General features: G+C 41.4%; 3 protein-coding genes across 3 annotated transcripts in view; all 3 read right to left on the bottom strand.

The window, feature by feature from the left end:
- crocc2 (ciliary rootlet coiled-coil, rootletin family member 2) overlaps positions 1–1,302 on the bottom strand; it is a 50,872-nt gene extending 49,570 nt beyond the window's left edge. The window contains exon 1 of the mRNA XM_047374062.1: positions 939–1,302. Within this exon, the coding sequence (XP_047230018.1) occupies positions 939–995 (57 nt within the window). The 5' untranslated portion in view covers positions 996–1,302. The remainder of the gene's footprint in view (positions 1–938) is intronic.
- Positions 1,303–1,386: 84 nt separating this feature from the next.
- Positions 1,387–5,969, bottom strand: klhl30 (kelch-like family member 30). The gene is made up of 8 exons (XM_047374063.1): positions 5,564–5,969; positions 4,374–5,205; positions 4,082–4,283; positions 3,497–3,583; positions 3,178–3,333; positions 2,416–2,604; positions 2,145–2,290; positions 1,387–2,035 (listed from the first exon to the last, which is right to left on the bottom strand). Exons 2-8 carry the CDS (start codon positions 5,145–5,147, stop codon positions 1,787–1,789), a joined length of 1,803 nt encoding a protein of 600 aa, XP_047230019.1. The 5' UTR covers positions 5,148–5,205; positions 5,564–5,969; the 3' UTR covers positions 1,387–1,786.
- Positions 5,970–6,022: 53 nt separating this feature from the next.
- Positions 6,023–16,117, bottom strand: part of LOC124873430 (espin-like protein) — a 30,017-nt gene continuing 19,922 nt past the window's right edge. The window contains exons 10-11 of the mRNA XM_047374070.1: positions 13,869–14,830; positions 6,023–6,771 (exon numbers count right to left, since the gene is read on the bottom strand). Coding sequence (XP_047230026.1) covers positions 6,240–6,771; positions 13,869–14,830 — 1,494 coding nt within the window. The 3' untranslated portion in view covers positions 6,023–6,239. The remainder of the gene's footprint in view (positions 6,772–13,868; positions 14,831–16,117) is intronic.

Raw genomic sequence — 16,117 nt, forward strand, 5'->3', positions numbered from 1 at the left:
AAATCCATAAAATTATTTCCAAAGGTCATGTTGCTATATGCGAAAGAGAAAATGTTCTTAAAGTGGGTGATTCAACAAGAAAACAACCAAAAACCCTCCAGGAAGCGAGCAAAATCTTGGTTCCCGACCAGCAAGGTTAATGTTATACAGTGGTCCGCCCCATTGTTGGACCCTAACCCAATAAAAACTCGTGGATCATAAAACGTCTTGAGCTGGAATACCTATACACATAAAATAGAAAAGAACTACATTAATCCCTCACAGGAAATTGATTAGTCACAGTCACATGTCAGAAGATGATTACTTTCAACACAGATATGAAGCAGTACCAGCTAACTGTTCCGTGATTTACAGGAGAGCTGAACCTTCAAGCTTTCTTCGGGTTATGTGCAGTAAATGCAGACGCACTGCTACTTTTTGCAGCCTAATTGTTCCTTTTCATCATTTTCTGTAGTAATAAGTCATTTGACAAAGCTTTCAGGTTTTATTTTGGAATGATATGGGCAACGTTCCTAATATTTTTGCTGTGTTTGGAAATCAAAGCTATTATAAAGATTTTGAGCTTTACCTACTTTTAAAGAGGCATTTCTATTATTTTAAATACAACTTCATAATAGTAAAAGTGTTATAACAGTTATGACAACATAGCTGAATACGAATGGGTTTTAAACTATATAATCATTTTGGTTGCTGTCCATTAAATATCTCCTGGCGTGGGACGGTTTATATAAAACAAAAGCATGAATTAAAGTTCATTAGAAATATACGGAAATGCAACAGTTAAGTAAATAAAAACTATTAGGAAAAAAAAAGGTTATAGCTCTTTAAATGGACTAATTATTTACACCTCCGCCTCTGCAACCCGTCTTCAATTCAACAGACCTTTGTTACTAATAATGACGCAGTTTTAAAAAGTGAACAAGTGTTGTGTTACCGACCTGAATCACAGCCTCCAGTCTCGGTGAGTGTCCACCTTGCTCCCGTTGAGAACTCATTCTAAACTTTCCCAGCTTTAACCATAAAATATGGTGTGTCCTTGAGCGTTCAGTGACTTGTTTGTTCAAGGTTAGCTAACTTTCTGCTACAGAACCTTTGAAAACGTTGGAGAATCGCGTTCACATCCAAAACTACAAACGTAACATGCCACTGACGGGGAAAATAAAATGCAAAGTTAGTGTGTGGAATTAAGTACTGCTTGAAGAACAACCTAAAAACCAAAATTAAAAAGAGATATAGTTATAAGGTTAAGAAACTTTAGTCAACAGCAGCCACGGTAAACCGTTCTAATGCCAAACAAGTCGCCATGGTAACCACGAGCCTAAGCAACATTGTCATGGTAACACAATGCCATAAGGATTCCCATGGGTTAATAATCAAACAAGACAATTACAGCGCAGTTGTCTTTAATGAGACATTTACTATAGAGAAAATATTTATATTAAGACTATTTTTACAGCAATAAGTTTATTTGCAGCAACAAATATGAGTAATGATAATTCATAATAATGCTCAAAGCAGTTTTCATGAAACAATTTCTGCAAAAATTAGATCATTCACTGGCATCATAAAATAAGAGTTCAGCTCTCAGACACCAGAGGAACACCTGTTGTGCCCTCAACTTATTCTTAATGCATTAAGAATACCGGGGGTAATGTAACACACTATTCTTGGCACAAACAACATCCTGGGATTGACATAATATTTGAACTCTAACAGTAGACGTTTGGGATATGTCCCTTTGAACCCTTTGACCCCTACACTAAAGCAATTCAGGCCTTGATGCCATTTATGTCAACTCTATGGGTGGAAGCTCGGGCCACTGGGATGGCTCTAAGAATATCGTGCATACTCCACTGTAGAACCAAAGTCTTGGAAGGAAGCCCTCCACCTCCCAGGTGTTGAGCGCTCGGTTGTAAACCTCCACCTCCACACCGTAGTCTCCCTCCATGCCTTTCCAGTGGCCACCCGTGACATACAGCTTTCCATCCAGGGATACGAGGCCACCATTCTCATGGAGCATGTGAAGAAGCTGGACCTGGAGAGACGGAAAAGCAAAAGCTTCGACTGAGACTAGAGGATTTCGAGGTGGGGTCTGCTGGCCCTGCTGTTTTGACATTTGTAGTATAATAATTTCCAAAGCCCACCTTTTGCCACATGTTTGCCTCTGAGTCATATGAGTACACTTTCTTTGTGTTATCAGCCACCAGGTATATAATCCCATCCACACAGACTGAACGAGGAGAGGACAAATACTTTGGGATGAAAGGAGACCCTATACTGATCCAGGCATCTAAAAAATATATATATATCAATTATCAGACTTAATGTACCAAAGATTGTTTGTCGTATCAATATATGATTTGGTTTTAACATTTGCAGAAAAATTTTTGTTGTGTCTAAAGGCAGCCACCTTACCTATGACAGGATTGTAACACTGCATGGTCAGTGCATTGTACTTTACTGCACATGATCCAATCACATAAAGCTTTCCAAAACAAGCTGTGGCCGTAAAGTTAGTCACATATTTTAAAGCGGGACATGTCAATGTCCAGGTGTTACTGTAGGGGTCGTAATGCTCAACCTCAACCTGAGACAATGTTGTACCTAAAAGAGGAAAAATAAAATTCATTGAATTTTATTTTCATATTGCGGGTTAGATAATATTAAAACTACAGCAATTCCTGACAATACAGTGCCTTCCAAAAGCATTCATACAACAAAACATATTGATGTATTTCACTGGAATTATATGTTGCAGACCAACACAGTATCATAGCAACATATTAGCACATAACTATACAGTGGAAAGAAAAAAATGCATGCTTTTCAAACTACTTTACAAATGAAAATCTAAAAGGTGTGGTGTTCAGTTGTATTCAGCCCCCTCAAATCCTATTGTAGAATTGATTTTCATTGCATTTACAGCTATAAGTCTTTTGGGGCATGTCCATAACAGCTTTGCATATACAGAGACTTAGATTTTTGCCAAGTATTCTCTACAAAAAAACTCAAGCTCAGACAGATTTAAAGAGAGAGAGACAAGCAAAATCTTAGTATCTTTCACTCCAGAGGGCCAGGTGTAATTAACTATGGAGCAGAGGAACTCAAATGGTGTTTGTCAGAGTTCAACACTGCACTACAGCAAGGTAGCACATGCAAATATATTTATTTTCTCACCTCCAATTACATAAAGCTCGCCATTAAGTGTTGCCGATGTGTGGTTAGTTCGAGGCCGGAGCATCGGTGCCACAGTAACCCATCTTCCCTCTCTTGTGATGTACTTCCAGGTCTCTGTGGTGGACCACGAGTTGGTGTTTGAACCTCGCGAGCCCCCTTATCAGACACCCAAATGAACTGTGTCAAAAGTCTGATGTAGTATTGCATTTCTTGAGGGTAGACCTCAAGCAATCTACTCTAAAAGCTGTAGATGTCATTATTTTAATCCTCCTTTTTATAGGTATTTGTATTTTGTTTTAACCTGTAGTATTTGACTGACCTGTAACATAAACATCATTGTTTAGGGACACCATGGCATATCCCCACTTGTTGGGATTAGGGAAGTTAGGCAGCGCATGCCACTCTTCTGCAGAGAAAAAAAGAAAACTTTTTTGCAGAGGTACATTCAGATAGAGGGGAAACTGACTCTGAAAAGTATGAGAGAAATTAGACAAAAATGCTAAATGTTCCTGAGAACCATTAAGTGGTCATTACTTTGCAGTCTGCAGTGAAACATAATTTGTTTGGCTGAAATGTCCACTTTCGTTGTGCTGTCATGGAACCAGAAGTCTTAAAATCGGATGCAGCAATCTTTTCCTTAAAATCTCAAGAGAAAAATATAACATGCCTTCCATCAAAATGCACAATAAAACCCTCATTTACGGAACTGAGAAGATGATCCAATTTTGTCACATCCAGAATATGGTTCTCCAAAAGTCGTTTTCCTGTCAACAGCACAGTTAATGCCCAATGATGTCTGCCAAAAGATTTCAAGGCATCCAACAGACGGTTTCCAGCAAATGTTAAAGTGTTATTATAATCTGAAGGCAAGCCAGTGTGAAATGTAGATAGTTGCATATCATACTTGTCTTTGTGTTGTAGAAGGCACAGTTCTTGGTGGGCAGTCTTTGAAGTCTTGGATCTGTGTCTTCATCCTGGTCTGAGTCATCATCTTCGTCCTCATCATCCAGTGAACGACCCCCCATCACAAAAAGTACTTCTTGCAGGTTTGGTTGTGGACTGTGAGAGTTTAGTCTTTCAGAATATTCTGGTGTCAAAGCTTGCTTCTGAAATGGTAAAAGTACCAAGTGTCATTAGAAATTAAATGACATTTTGAGAGATCATAAAAGAGAGACTACATGCACTCACTCACTAACCTCTCCACGAACTATTTCAATTGCCTCCCTACAGCTAGGAGAAGCCTGGACCACACTGTCCTTCAGCAGGGTGTCAGCCAGGTAGTTCAGGCTGAGTAGAGAAAGACGTGACAAGTTAAAGAGTTCGGGAAGGTGGCAGAGTCGCGATTCCTTTTGATGCCCGACCCATTTTAGGATGGCTTCTACACGAGTGCACTCCGAACGGATTTTCAGTCCTTCATCAGACAAGCAAGCAATCAGGCGATCTTTTCCCAAAAGCAGAAACTCCTCGCTCTGTTGTATAGCTTCAAAGTTCTCTAGGAGGAAGGCCCATGCTTTGGCCACCACCTCAGGACAGCCGTGAATCTCCCCAAACTCCAGGATTCCCAGACAGTTGGTTGCATCAATCTGGTGCTGCAGGTATCTGCTGCACACAGCTCGCACGGTCTGGAACTGCAGCTGGCTGGACATGCAGATCAAGCCCTCCACGTTGCTCTGGTTGATTGTCAGCTTTCCCGTGTAGGCAAAGTCAAGTAAGCAACTGAGGATGTCGGGGTCCACATCATGGAGCTCCACACGAGCAGTTATGCTCTCCACAAAGTCCCCTGAGAACATAGATCGGAAGTACATGCTGCAGAGCGCCAGAACCCCTCGATGACAAGGGAAATCTCTACCACCCGCACTTAGTGTCACATCCACGAGTTTGGGGTGTGAACAGAGCGAACGCAAGCCTTCCAGGATGCTCTGGGGATGGGAGGACAGACAGAAGTCCAGATCATCCACATTGCGCACCATGATCAGCCTTATTCCAAACTGGAAATGTAAGCTGTTCTGTCAGCAGGTCAGAGTTTACCTAAAAGCATGAAAGAAACACAAGTAGAACCACTTCTGAAACACCACCTAAAATAGTTCATGTTGAAAAAGAACGAGATACAAGATACAAAAACACTTGTTCTAGCCATTTTTCAAGATAGCTTATGTAAACAGTCTTTTATAATAACTGCATCATACAACTAATAAAGTGCTTGTCACTACTGTGGTTAATACAGCTTTCCTTAGAAAAGCATGTCTTTAAATAAGTTCTGTCTGTAAAGCTGAAGCTACAATATGTTGTCACACTTGGCTGTCCTAACATAGACGAGTAAAGTTTACTGGCATTAAATAATGTAATAAAGTCAGAAGGTGATATTAAAATTAAAATAAAAACTCACCCAAGATGGACCAAATGGAAATCAGGGTTCATCCTTCAATCAAAAAACGTGTATTGCTACCAAGGCTTGGATCAACATGGAGTGGGCAACATGGCAAATGTTTGCTAAGTCACTGGGGAGGACTGCCTGCCGGCTTGTTCAGTCTTATTTTTAGACTGAAGTCAGATTGCAAACAACAAGTCTGAGACCTACAGCTGGTGCCAAGGGGACATGTTGTGCCAGAACTGCCCTGAAAGCTAATAAGGAAAATAAATGAAGCAGAATTGATATTTGGAAATATCTCAACTTCATCCTAATGTTGTTATGATTGAAAAACCAATCTACCCTCAAATGACTTTAAATTGTCTGAAGTAAAATCTCCTTTGCTTCAAAGCTTTGTAGATGTTAGTTTGATACTCGAGGTTCATTGATTTATATTTTGACATTGATTTAATCTAAAACATAAAAAGTCAAAACGTCTGAAATTCATTGTTTAATTTCTAAGCACAGTGCAATAAAACTGTATAAAAATTATACAAATTACCATTCAGATCTGTCAATATTGGGTAGAATTCAAGCTAACATTAAATAATGTTGTGATTTATAAAACAAAACTCTAAAAATGTTTTCATTTCCTACAATAGGAACATTTTACTTCACAAGTCATAATTATCTTAGGCTACAAAGCATAAAAAAACTACTCAAAATCAAAGATCTCTGCCTCTTTTTCTTTCCAAAAAGCAAAACTGCGATCAATGTATTGACATATTTCTTCATTACTGAAACTGGAAATATCAGTTCCACCACAGAGCACGTTCTCATCAGGCGTAGGTGTTTGAACAATGACTTTAGGGACCTGTCTAACCTCTGGGAGGCTGTGTTTCACCACATTAGACGTGTCTTCAGATTCGTTCACAGTGTTTCCAAAGAATTTTACTTTAACGTCCTCAAAGCCATCCTTCCACTCACGGTTCCCAGCCTCAATGTCCTGCACGACTGCCTTGTGAAACTCTCTGATTGTTTCCCAGGGGAATTTCCCCACACGGTCAAAAACCTCAAAACACAGCAAGTGCCTCATTTTCCTTTCATCCACAGGGAGATCCAACTCCAAGATGTGAAAGTAGCCCAGCATGAAGAGATCCAGGGTCAGGCTGTCGTAGTCCAGCGGCACCCCATCCAGACGAGGTAAGAACTGCTCTGGGGAGAAGAGGGCCGTCTGCCTGTGGAGCCTGTGGAAAACATCACATGAAGATTTACAAACATCAGGCTGCAGCTAAATATATTTTAATAGGACGTTGAGGAATACTCAAGTCAATCATTTAAAATAGGCTTATTACTTGTTTTCTACACAAAAAGGTCATGTTTTCAAGGTAATTCCAAAAGATAAATGTGGAAACATGTGAAACTTGTGAAACAATCATGTGAAGCCTAAAACGTATAATACTACATTTGCCACAGTATTATGTCAAGAGATTACAATGTAAGCATGAAACGTGGTCCATCCCTTACTCCAAATGGTCCAAACTAAAACAAGTTTTGAGAAAATGTGGAATAAATTTGCTGGCCTTAAACTCAATATAGCAGAAAATGATGACCTTAGCATCCGAGAGGACTATACAGCCTTTGCAATCCACGTGGTGCCACATCTGTTTGTCTCTTTCTGAATTTCTGAACTTGGTTATACTGTAATCCAGCCAAATTCCCAAGATAACTGCTCCCAATGGAATGGGTTATTTTTTATTTTGCTGTCATCAGACAGTAAAACAATTCTGAAATGATGACGGGACAGCAGCCCGTAAAGATTGTATGTCAAATACTTCTACACCTCAAAAATCCTGGTTTTATATCGCCCCAGGCCACTCTAACAAAATCACTCTTCTCATAAGTTAAAGATAACAAGTGAGCCATAATTTGATCACTCCGAGCCTCCGTCTGGTTAACAAACCACAAGATGTTTGCACGTGTGCAGCTCATTCATGCTGATGTCAACTGCCGTGTGGTTAAATGAATGTGCTGTTTCTGAAACAAGACCACACAAGACATCACTGGCAACAACATTCAAATTAAGGGAGCAAAGATGTTTTCTTTTTCTTTCAAAAAAGTTGCTGATGTGTAGCTAAAACAAAAACACATACAGCTAGATGCAGAAATGTCAATTGTTTGAAAATGTGTTTTAAAATGTTTAATGTTGTATACTCAAAACTGTTTAGAGAGTTTGTCAGTAATGGATTTGTAATTATTTACAAATAATCATTCACAAGGCATTTCTACATTTTACAACCGCAAGCGTATTTTGTGGGGGGTTTAAGTGATAGACCGACACAAAATAGTGCATGATTCTGATGAAGAAGGAAAACTACATGGAATTTTAATGTTTTTACAAAAAAAAGTCTGATAATCTTATCTCCAGTGCAACTGATTGGGTTCTTAAGTCACCTAGTAAGCAGATCTTAGAGGTTTGTTAGAGAACATTAGTAAACAAACAGTGTTATAAAGATCAAGGAACACAGCAGACAGATTAGAGTTGTGGGTAGGTTTAAATCAGGGTTAATATCAGCCGAAAATGGAAAGAGTATGGCCACCAAGCCCGATGCCCGCCTAAACTGACAGGGCATGGAAGGCGGCTTTAAATACGGGGGCAGCCAAAACGCTCATGGTAATTCTGTAGGAGCTGCAGAAAGCCCCAGATAGCTAGAAGAATCTGTCATAGTTATGGACTCAACAAATATAGGGATTTGCCACAAAAAACAGGTATATGCTGAAATCAAAATATTAACTGTACTAACAAAATAATTCAGATGTGTGAAACTATATGCATGGATCAAGGGCACCCCTTTTTTGTTCCTAATCAATACAGAAAAAAAGACCAATTCCCTTGACACGCTTGATTTACATATGCTAATAGATATTGTTTTCCCGACCCAGCTGGAGACTGCGTGACAGTGCCGCGTGCCTTCGACCGATCCCGCTGTGTCCTGTTGATGCGAAGATTGTGACGTCATCGTCGCCTCGCATTGGTCTTCTAAATGTCCGTTCCGTTGCAAATAAATCATTTTTATTGAATGCACTTTTTAGCAGACGAGACCTTAATTTCTTGTTTTTTACGGAGACTTGGCAGAGAGAAGGGGAGTCCATTCATCTAAATGAACTCTGTCCTGATGGATGCTCAGTCTTCGGGTTACCCCGCCGCTCGAGACGTGGAGGGGGTCTTGCGGTGGTATTCAGAGACAGTTTCACCTGTAAGATGATGAATATGCAGTCCTTTTCTTCGTTTGAATTAATGATAGTCAAAGTGGGCTCCAAAGACTCTTTCCACTGTGTGCTGATCTATCGCCCTCCTGGCCATGCAGCTGTCTTTTTAAAGGATTTTAGTGACTTTTTATCCTCGATAATTAAGTTGGATAATGTTGTATTAATTGGTGATTTTAATATTCATATTGATAATAGTGCTTCTTGTGAAGCATTGGAATTTTTAACATTGACTGAAACGTTTAATTTTGTGCAACATGTCTCTGGTCCCACCCACCAAAAAGGCCATACCCTTGATTTAGTTTTTTCTCTTGGCCTAAATATTGCCAAACTATCTGTGGAGGATGTCCTCATAAATGATTATTGTTGTGTTTTGTTTGATGTATTCTTTTCTCCGGATCCTAAGCCTACTTTAATTAGGTCGCAGAGGCGTATTATCTCTGACAATTCAGCTACTAGGTTTTCTTCTATATTTGATCCAAAATTGTTTGTGGAATGTCATGATGTGGACAGTTTTCTTCCTACCTTTAACAGTCATTGTGAGGCCATTTTGGATCAAGTTGCTCCTGTTAGATCTAATTTGGCGACTAGGAAGACCATACGCCTTTGGATCAATGACACCATTCGGGAGCTAAAGCATTTATGCCGTAGAACTGAGCGTTTGTGGAAGTCCCATAAACTTGAGGTCCACAGATTGCACCTCAAGGAACTTATGTCTTCTTTAAATGAAACCATTAAAAACTCTAGATCTGATTATTTTCGCCAGCTGATAATTTTGAATAAGAGGAGACCACAGGTTTTGTTTTATACCATCAGCTCTATTGTGTGTCCCACTGTTCCTGTTACCCCTGTTTTTTGCAAAGCAGACAGTAATGGACTTTTAAGGTTTTTTGTCTCCAAAAGCCAGGATATTACATTTTCACCTCCAACTCAGTCTATGCTTAGCACTGCTGCTGTTGCGCCTGCTTGTCATAACTGGTCCTCTTTTAAGCCTGTATCTCAGGCTGATATCTTAGCCCTGGTAGCCAAGATGAAGCCTTCTTCTTGTACTTCAGATGCTCTTCCTTTTGGACTATTTTTAAAAGTATTTGATGTTATTGGACCCTGGGTTACCAAGTTAATAAATTTGTCATTGTCGTCTGGCATATTTCCCAGCTTTTTTAAGCATGCCTTTGTGGAACCTCTTCTTAAAAAACCCAAGTTGGACCCTACTGTGTTAGGTGATTTCTGGCCAATTTCAAAACTTCCGTTTTTGTCCAAACTTTTGGAGAAGGTGGTCTCCGAACAATTTATTGTGTTCTTAGAAAATTCTGAGATTTTGACCATTTTTAATCTGGTTTCCGTAAGCACCATTCTACGGAAACTGCCCTTATCAAAGTATCAAGTGACATTATGATGGCTGCGGGTGCTAGGAAATGCACTGTTTTGGTCTTGCTGGACCTCTCTCGGGCATTTGACACTGTAGTTCATGAAATCCTGTTGAGAAGATTGCGTGATCTGGTTGGTCTAACAGGATCTGTACTAGCATGCTTCTCGTCTTATTTGTCCGGTAGGAGTTTTAGTGTCTCGGCTAACCAGTTTATTTCTGACTCTGCAGATTTGGTGTGTGGAGTGCCCCAGGGTTCTGTGTTGGGACCTATTCTATTTGTGTTATATGTTCTTCCCCTGGGTAATATTTTCCAAGAGTTTGCTGATGTCTCCTATCATCTTTATGCAGATGATATCCAGCTATATTGCTCCTTTAAGCCCACTGAGATTCATAAACTGGACTCTTTAATTTTCACATGGCAGTTCTTTAAACAGTGGCTTGGCGATAACTCTCTGCAGTTGAACTCTGATAAGACTGAGGTGCTGGCGATGTCGTTCATTGGAATCAACCAGTATTTGGGTGACTTGAGCTCGTCTGCTAAACCAAGCCTAAGAAATCTGGGTGTGATTTTTGATAGAGAGTTGTCACTTGAGCATCATTCAAAGCAGCTCACTAGGAACTGTTTTTTCCAGCTCAGGAATATTTCGAAACTAAGAAGATTTGTTTCCAAAGATTATCTTGAGCTGATCATTCATGCTTTTGTGTCTTCTCGTTTAGACTATTGTAATAGCCTTTTTCCTGTCTTAACAAAAAGGAGCTGTCTCATCTGCAGCAGGTCCAAAATGCGGCGGCTAGGGTGCTGACTCGCACCAACAGAAGGGCTCATATTACCCCAATTTTAAAATCTCTCCATTGGCAATCCCTCAGAGGCAGATGCAGCCCCGACGGGACCCTCAGAGACAGATGCAGAGTCTGGGGGACCCTTGGAGGCCAGAACGAGGACAAGCTGCTCCTTGAACCCCTCAGAGACAGGATCTGACCGCGCTTCCTCCTCAAACCCCTTGTCGCAGGGTTCAGGAACTAGGACCAGTCTCTCGCTGAACTCCTGAAAGGCCGTTAGACCAGGAGCAGAAGCTGAGGCGCCGCCGAGACCCTCAGTGGCGTGGGCAGGAGCTGAGGCATCGCTGAGACCCTCAGTGGCGTGGGCAGGAGCTGAGGCATCGCTGAGACCCTCAGTGGCGTGGGCAGAAGCTGAGGTGTCGCAGAGACCCTCAGTGGCGCGGGCAGGGGCCAAGGCGTCACCGGGACCCCCGATGACTTGAGCCGAGGCGTCCCTCTTCCGACGTCCTCTGCGGCGTGTGGAGGAGGTTGAGGCAGATTTAGGCAGCTCTGGAGCCTTGGCAACGGCTGAGCTGCAGCAGAGCTCTGGAGACCTGGCATGGGCTGCTTGGCAGTGGCAGAGCCCTGGAGACCTGGGCTGGACTGCAGCAACAGCAGTAAAACTGCCTTATTGCTGTCCGTAATCTTCCTCCATCTCTCTCACCTTGGCCATAAGCTCAGGAGAGGAATATAGGAGACTGGCCCTCCTGAAGCTCTTAATTTGGCAAGCATAAAATCTCAAACGCTCCTCCAGCTCCTCAGGCGTTGCCACAGAACCCCAGACTGGAGTGAGCGAAGACGGCATGGGCGGAGCCGCAGTGAGCCTGGGAGACGCGGGAATACTCACTGCAATCTTCACGTCAGCTGGCAGGGAAACCACCGCTCTAGACGTCACAGCAGCGGCCATGGGAAACTCCTCCTCGCCGGCTGAAAAGCAGGAAGGCGCTTCACGACGACGTTTCTTGTGGCGGGAGGACGACGTGGGCTTCTCTGCCAGATCAGGGTGGGCAACCAGGGGAGCAGGCGGGGAACGGCACTGAACCACCTCATGCTCCATATGCTCCAGCAGCAGCGGAGAGGGCAGAACCTCCAGATCGGCCGGTAGATGTCTCATCGCCTCCTCCATCTGCTGCTGTACCCAGTAATCCCTGGCGCTCTCCTGCCTTCCGTCTGTGAGGTCCAAATTAGGCGGAAACATTCTGTCAGGGTTTGTTTAGCGGAGGACCCCGGAATGCAGACGAGCAGGCAGCATGACAGTAAGTGAAATGATTTAATGAGCAAAACTTACTGGGTGATGGCAAAAACAGACATGGGCAGGCTGGCAAGACAGGCTTGGCAAGAGCAAAAGGACAAAACATGTAATGAGAGCGACGATCCAAAATATTTCCACGAGGAATGAACAGAACAGATGTGTATATATAGTACAAGAACCAGGTGAAACGAGGAGACTGAATGCTAGGTGCAGGTAAATGAAGTTAATTGACAGACAGGAGAGAACACAACGTGACTGGAGCAAAACAGAAATTCAAGGATACAAACTAATAGAAACATAACTAGAAAAACATGAAACTAAAGCATAACCAGATCCAAAAACCTAACTTTACAAAACATGAACTAGAAGACAAAAACTAAAGCATGACCAGGAAAATAATAAACAGAATCTTTATTCAAATCTATCAATAATAATAATAATAATAAAAAGAAGAAGAACCCAAAAACACCCACAAATCATGATAACTACTACTACTATTTCTGCTACTACTACTACTACTACTAGTACTAACGCTAATACTACTGTTACTACTACTACTTCTGCTAATAATAATCATAAGTGTTGTTAAAGATACTTTCTGCATCAAAGTGCGTATGCTTTAAAATGTGCTCATGTGGATAAGTTAATAAAAATATCTATAGAGTGCACAACAATTGTTCTCACATCATCAACAGTTTCGCAGCATACCCTCTAGGTGTCGCCAAATGAGCGAATATCCATCCATCCATCAATTTTTAATACCCGCTTCTGTCGTACGGGGTCGCGGGGGAGCTGGTGTCTAACTCCAGCAATCTTTGGACAGGTTGCCAGTCCATCGTAGGGCAACACAGAAACACAGAACCATTCACACATAAGAGCAATGTAGAGAGACCAATTAACCTAACAGTCATGTTTTTGGACTGTGGGAGGAAGCCAGAGTACGCGGAGAGAATCCATGCATGCACGGGGAGAACATGCAAGCTCCATGCAGAAAGACCCAGTCGCACCCAGGACCTTCTTGCTGCAAAGCAGTAGTGCTACCAACTGCGCCACTGTGCAGTCCATGAGTGAATAACTTGGATAATGAATACCCAAGTCATAGAGCAGTCTTGGACTACGCCAGGTACGGCAGGTATTTGTGTGTACACACCCTTAGTAAATGAATTCCCCAGCCTTTATGGAGAGAAGAAAGCCAATGTTAAAGGAAAGAAAGAAAGAAGTCCCACTTCCAGTTTACCACAAGCCAAACATTTAGAAGGTGTGCTGGGAAAAGTAGACCAAAACCGAAATTTCTGGCCTACATGCAAAATGATATGTGGTATAAAAAAAACAAAAAAACACTGCACATTACTGTCTATGAACACACCATCCCCACAGGGAAACTTTGTGGTGGCAGCATAATGCTGTAGAGATTTTCCTTCTACTTCACAATCATACACTACCTCATGTTGGCCTATCTCATAAAATCCTAGTAGAATACAGTGAAGTTTGTAGTTCTATTGTATCAAAATCTGAAAAAGTATAATACTGTTGCATGGCCCTGTAAGTAATGCAGAAATGAACAACTGCTTGAGCAGTACCATTGTAAAACTATTTCTGTTGAACATTGGGGACGATTTTAAGTCATCCAGCCTTACCTTCGTATCTGTCTCGAAGGGACACTGGAGATCATCTTCCTCCAGTTTCCCAGCATCTTGTTGACAGCACTCCTCTGTTTAAAGAAATGTCCCAGTGAACTGTTGATCATAACTGACTCGTCACTCTCTGTGCTGTCTGTTTGACCAGAACCATACTCGTTCTTGGTCCCCTGGTTGTTGCTCATCTTCCTTTCGACTGCATCCTTGCTCCTCAGTGTCACGGCGTAGGCAGACTTTTTCCAGTGACCTAAAAATAGGACTACTATGCGCTCCTTCCTAAGGCTGATGGTTTCCTGAACATCTGCAATATTTTTATCATTTTCATTGTCAATACCAGAGTCACTGTTCTGGTCTGTTTCGGCAGCTGGCTTCAACTCTCTCAGTTGTTGGTCTAGGTTTGTGTCTTCAAGCTGTATGGAAGGACAGAACCTGATACCTTCCTCTGGGTGATCCGACAAAGATGTGCTCTGTTTCTCAAAATTTGACCTCAGAGTTCTCACAGACACTCCAAATTGATTAATTTCATCCTCAATGCTCTCCCTGCGCACCCTGTTGGAGATCTGTCTGTCTGGTGCCTGAGAAAACACCGTGATGAGTTCAGTGTTGGGCATCTTACAGTAGGGCTGGTCTGTCAGGTTAGTCATGAGCAGAGACATGCTCTTAACAATGCCTGAGATCCGGCCACACCAAACAGGTAGGGGAACTTGGGTCTTGAAGTTCCGGAACTGGGTGTTGACAGTGATGTTGACTATGGGAGCTGGTAGGATGTGCCTGAGCTCCTCAGCTAGACGAGCCAGCTCTAGCTCATAACCTTCACAGTTCCTCTGGAGAGAAACATTGGCAATCTGCTGTTCCAGATAGATGAGGTCATCCTCAGTCAGCAGCTCACCAGAGGGTCCCAGGATGGCATTGTGGGCTTGGGAGTACCTCCAGCTGACTTTGGCATATCTGTTCCCATTTTCCTGTAAAAGAAGAAGCAAACACCAGGCAGATGAAAATACAGGATGTCATTATAATGTCCGTCAAACATTTTTAAATGATTTGACATGTGAGGGAAAACAGTAATGATACAGTATAACTGCAACACAGCTCTAATCCAAACCTCAAAAATATGACCTGACTCACAATGCGTTATGTGTGAATGATTTGTTACGAGCAATTAAAAATAAATGATGACTTTAAATGTAGATGTAATGCAGCTTTTGAACAGCATTATAAAGTCACAGCACAATTTGTGCTTTTCTCATCATAGTCCCAGTTGGTTCAATAGCTATTCACTTAGGAAAAGCAATGATGATGAGAGAAAAACCAAACACTATTAATAAAAGTAACAAAACAGTAAAACAGATGAAGTATTAGTTGAACCTATACCTGCTGAAGGTTGGTCTTATTTTTGAATTTTATATCTATATGAAGTGAAGGGATTTGATTTTGGACTGAAAGACCAAGGACACATAGTAATACGGTTGTCAGGCAGAATTTAAGATTCTAATGTAACTTACTGACAGAACCTGTTGCAAGATTTTCTCATTTAGTTTTAGGTAGACATTCTGGCAAATCTGTCTAAGTTCTGTAAAAAGCTTTAAAATAAATTAATATTTCATTGCAGTAGCATTATCTCACAACAATTTATTTGAGAAAAATCCAACCTTTGATTTGAGGACATGTATTCAGATCATAAAAGAAATCCACATTGATAAATACATGTTATAAGAACAGGAGTGAGGTTCTCTTCTACATGTTCATCCTTTTTTATGCCAATGTGAAAATAATGAGCAAATATACATGTTTACAAATCTGTTTAATGGGATTGGTAGGGGTACCAACTATTGTCCCATCGGTGATTTTTGTAAAAGTGAATTATTTCTTAGCATGGGATTTCTTTACCCCACTGAATAATTGTACTCAAATGCATAAACTGAAAAACACATCTCTAAGTAAAACAAAATCTACAATAACCTGGCTGCATAAGTATTACACTGTTACTTAATACTTTGAAGCCCCCTTGCATCTCACATCTTGACATGTTTGCCTACTCTTCCTTGTAAAAGTTCTCCAAATCTATCAGATAGTCAGCACATCTCTTGTCCACAGCTCTCTTCGTGTGACCCCACATATTTAATTCTGAACTCTGGCTAGGCCATTCCAGAAGTAACTTTGCCTTTGATGAAATCCTTCTTGTGTGGATTTGGATGTATGCTTGGACTCAGTCACTCTGAAAAAATAAACCCATCTTCATCCTCAACTTC

Source organism: Girardinichthys multiradiatus, chromosome 9 (genome assembly GCF_021462225.1).
Source record: "Girardinichthys multiradiatus isolate DD_20200921_A chromosome 9, DD_fGirMul_XY1, whole genome shotgun sequence".
NCBI lineage: Eukaryota > Metazoa > Chordata > Actinopteri > Cyprinodontiformes > Goodeidae > Girardinichthys > Girardinichthys multiradiatus.

Coding starts and splice junctions, on each gene's coding strand:
- klhl30 (XM_047374063.1), bottom strand. CDS start 5,147: ATGGTGCGCAATGTGGATGATCTGGACTTCTGTCTGTCCTCCCATCCC. Junction 3,334..3,496: donor CAATGATGTTTATGTTACAG/GTCAGTCAAATA, acceptor GTGTCTGATAAG/GGGGCTCGCGAGGTTCAAAC. Junction 2,036..2,144: donor AGGCAAACATGTGGCAAAAG/GTGGGCTTTGGA, acceptor CCGTCTCTCCAG/GTCCAGCTTCTTCACATGCT.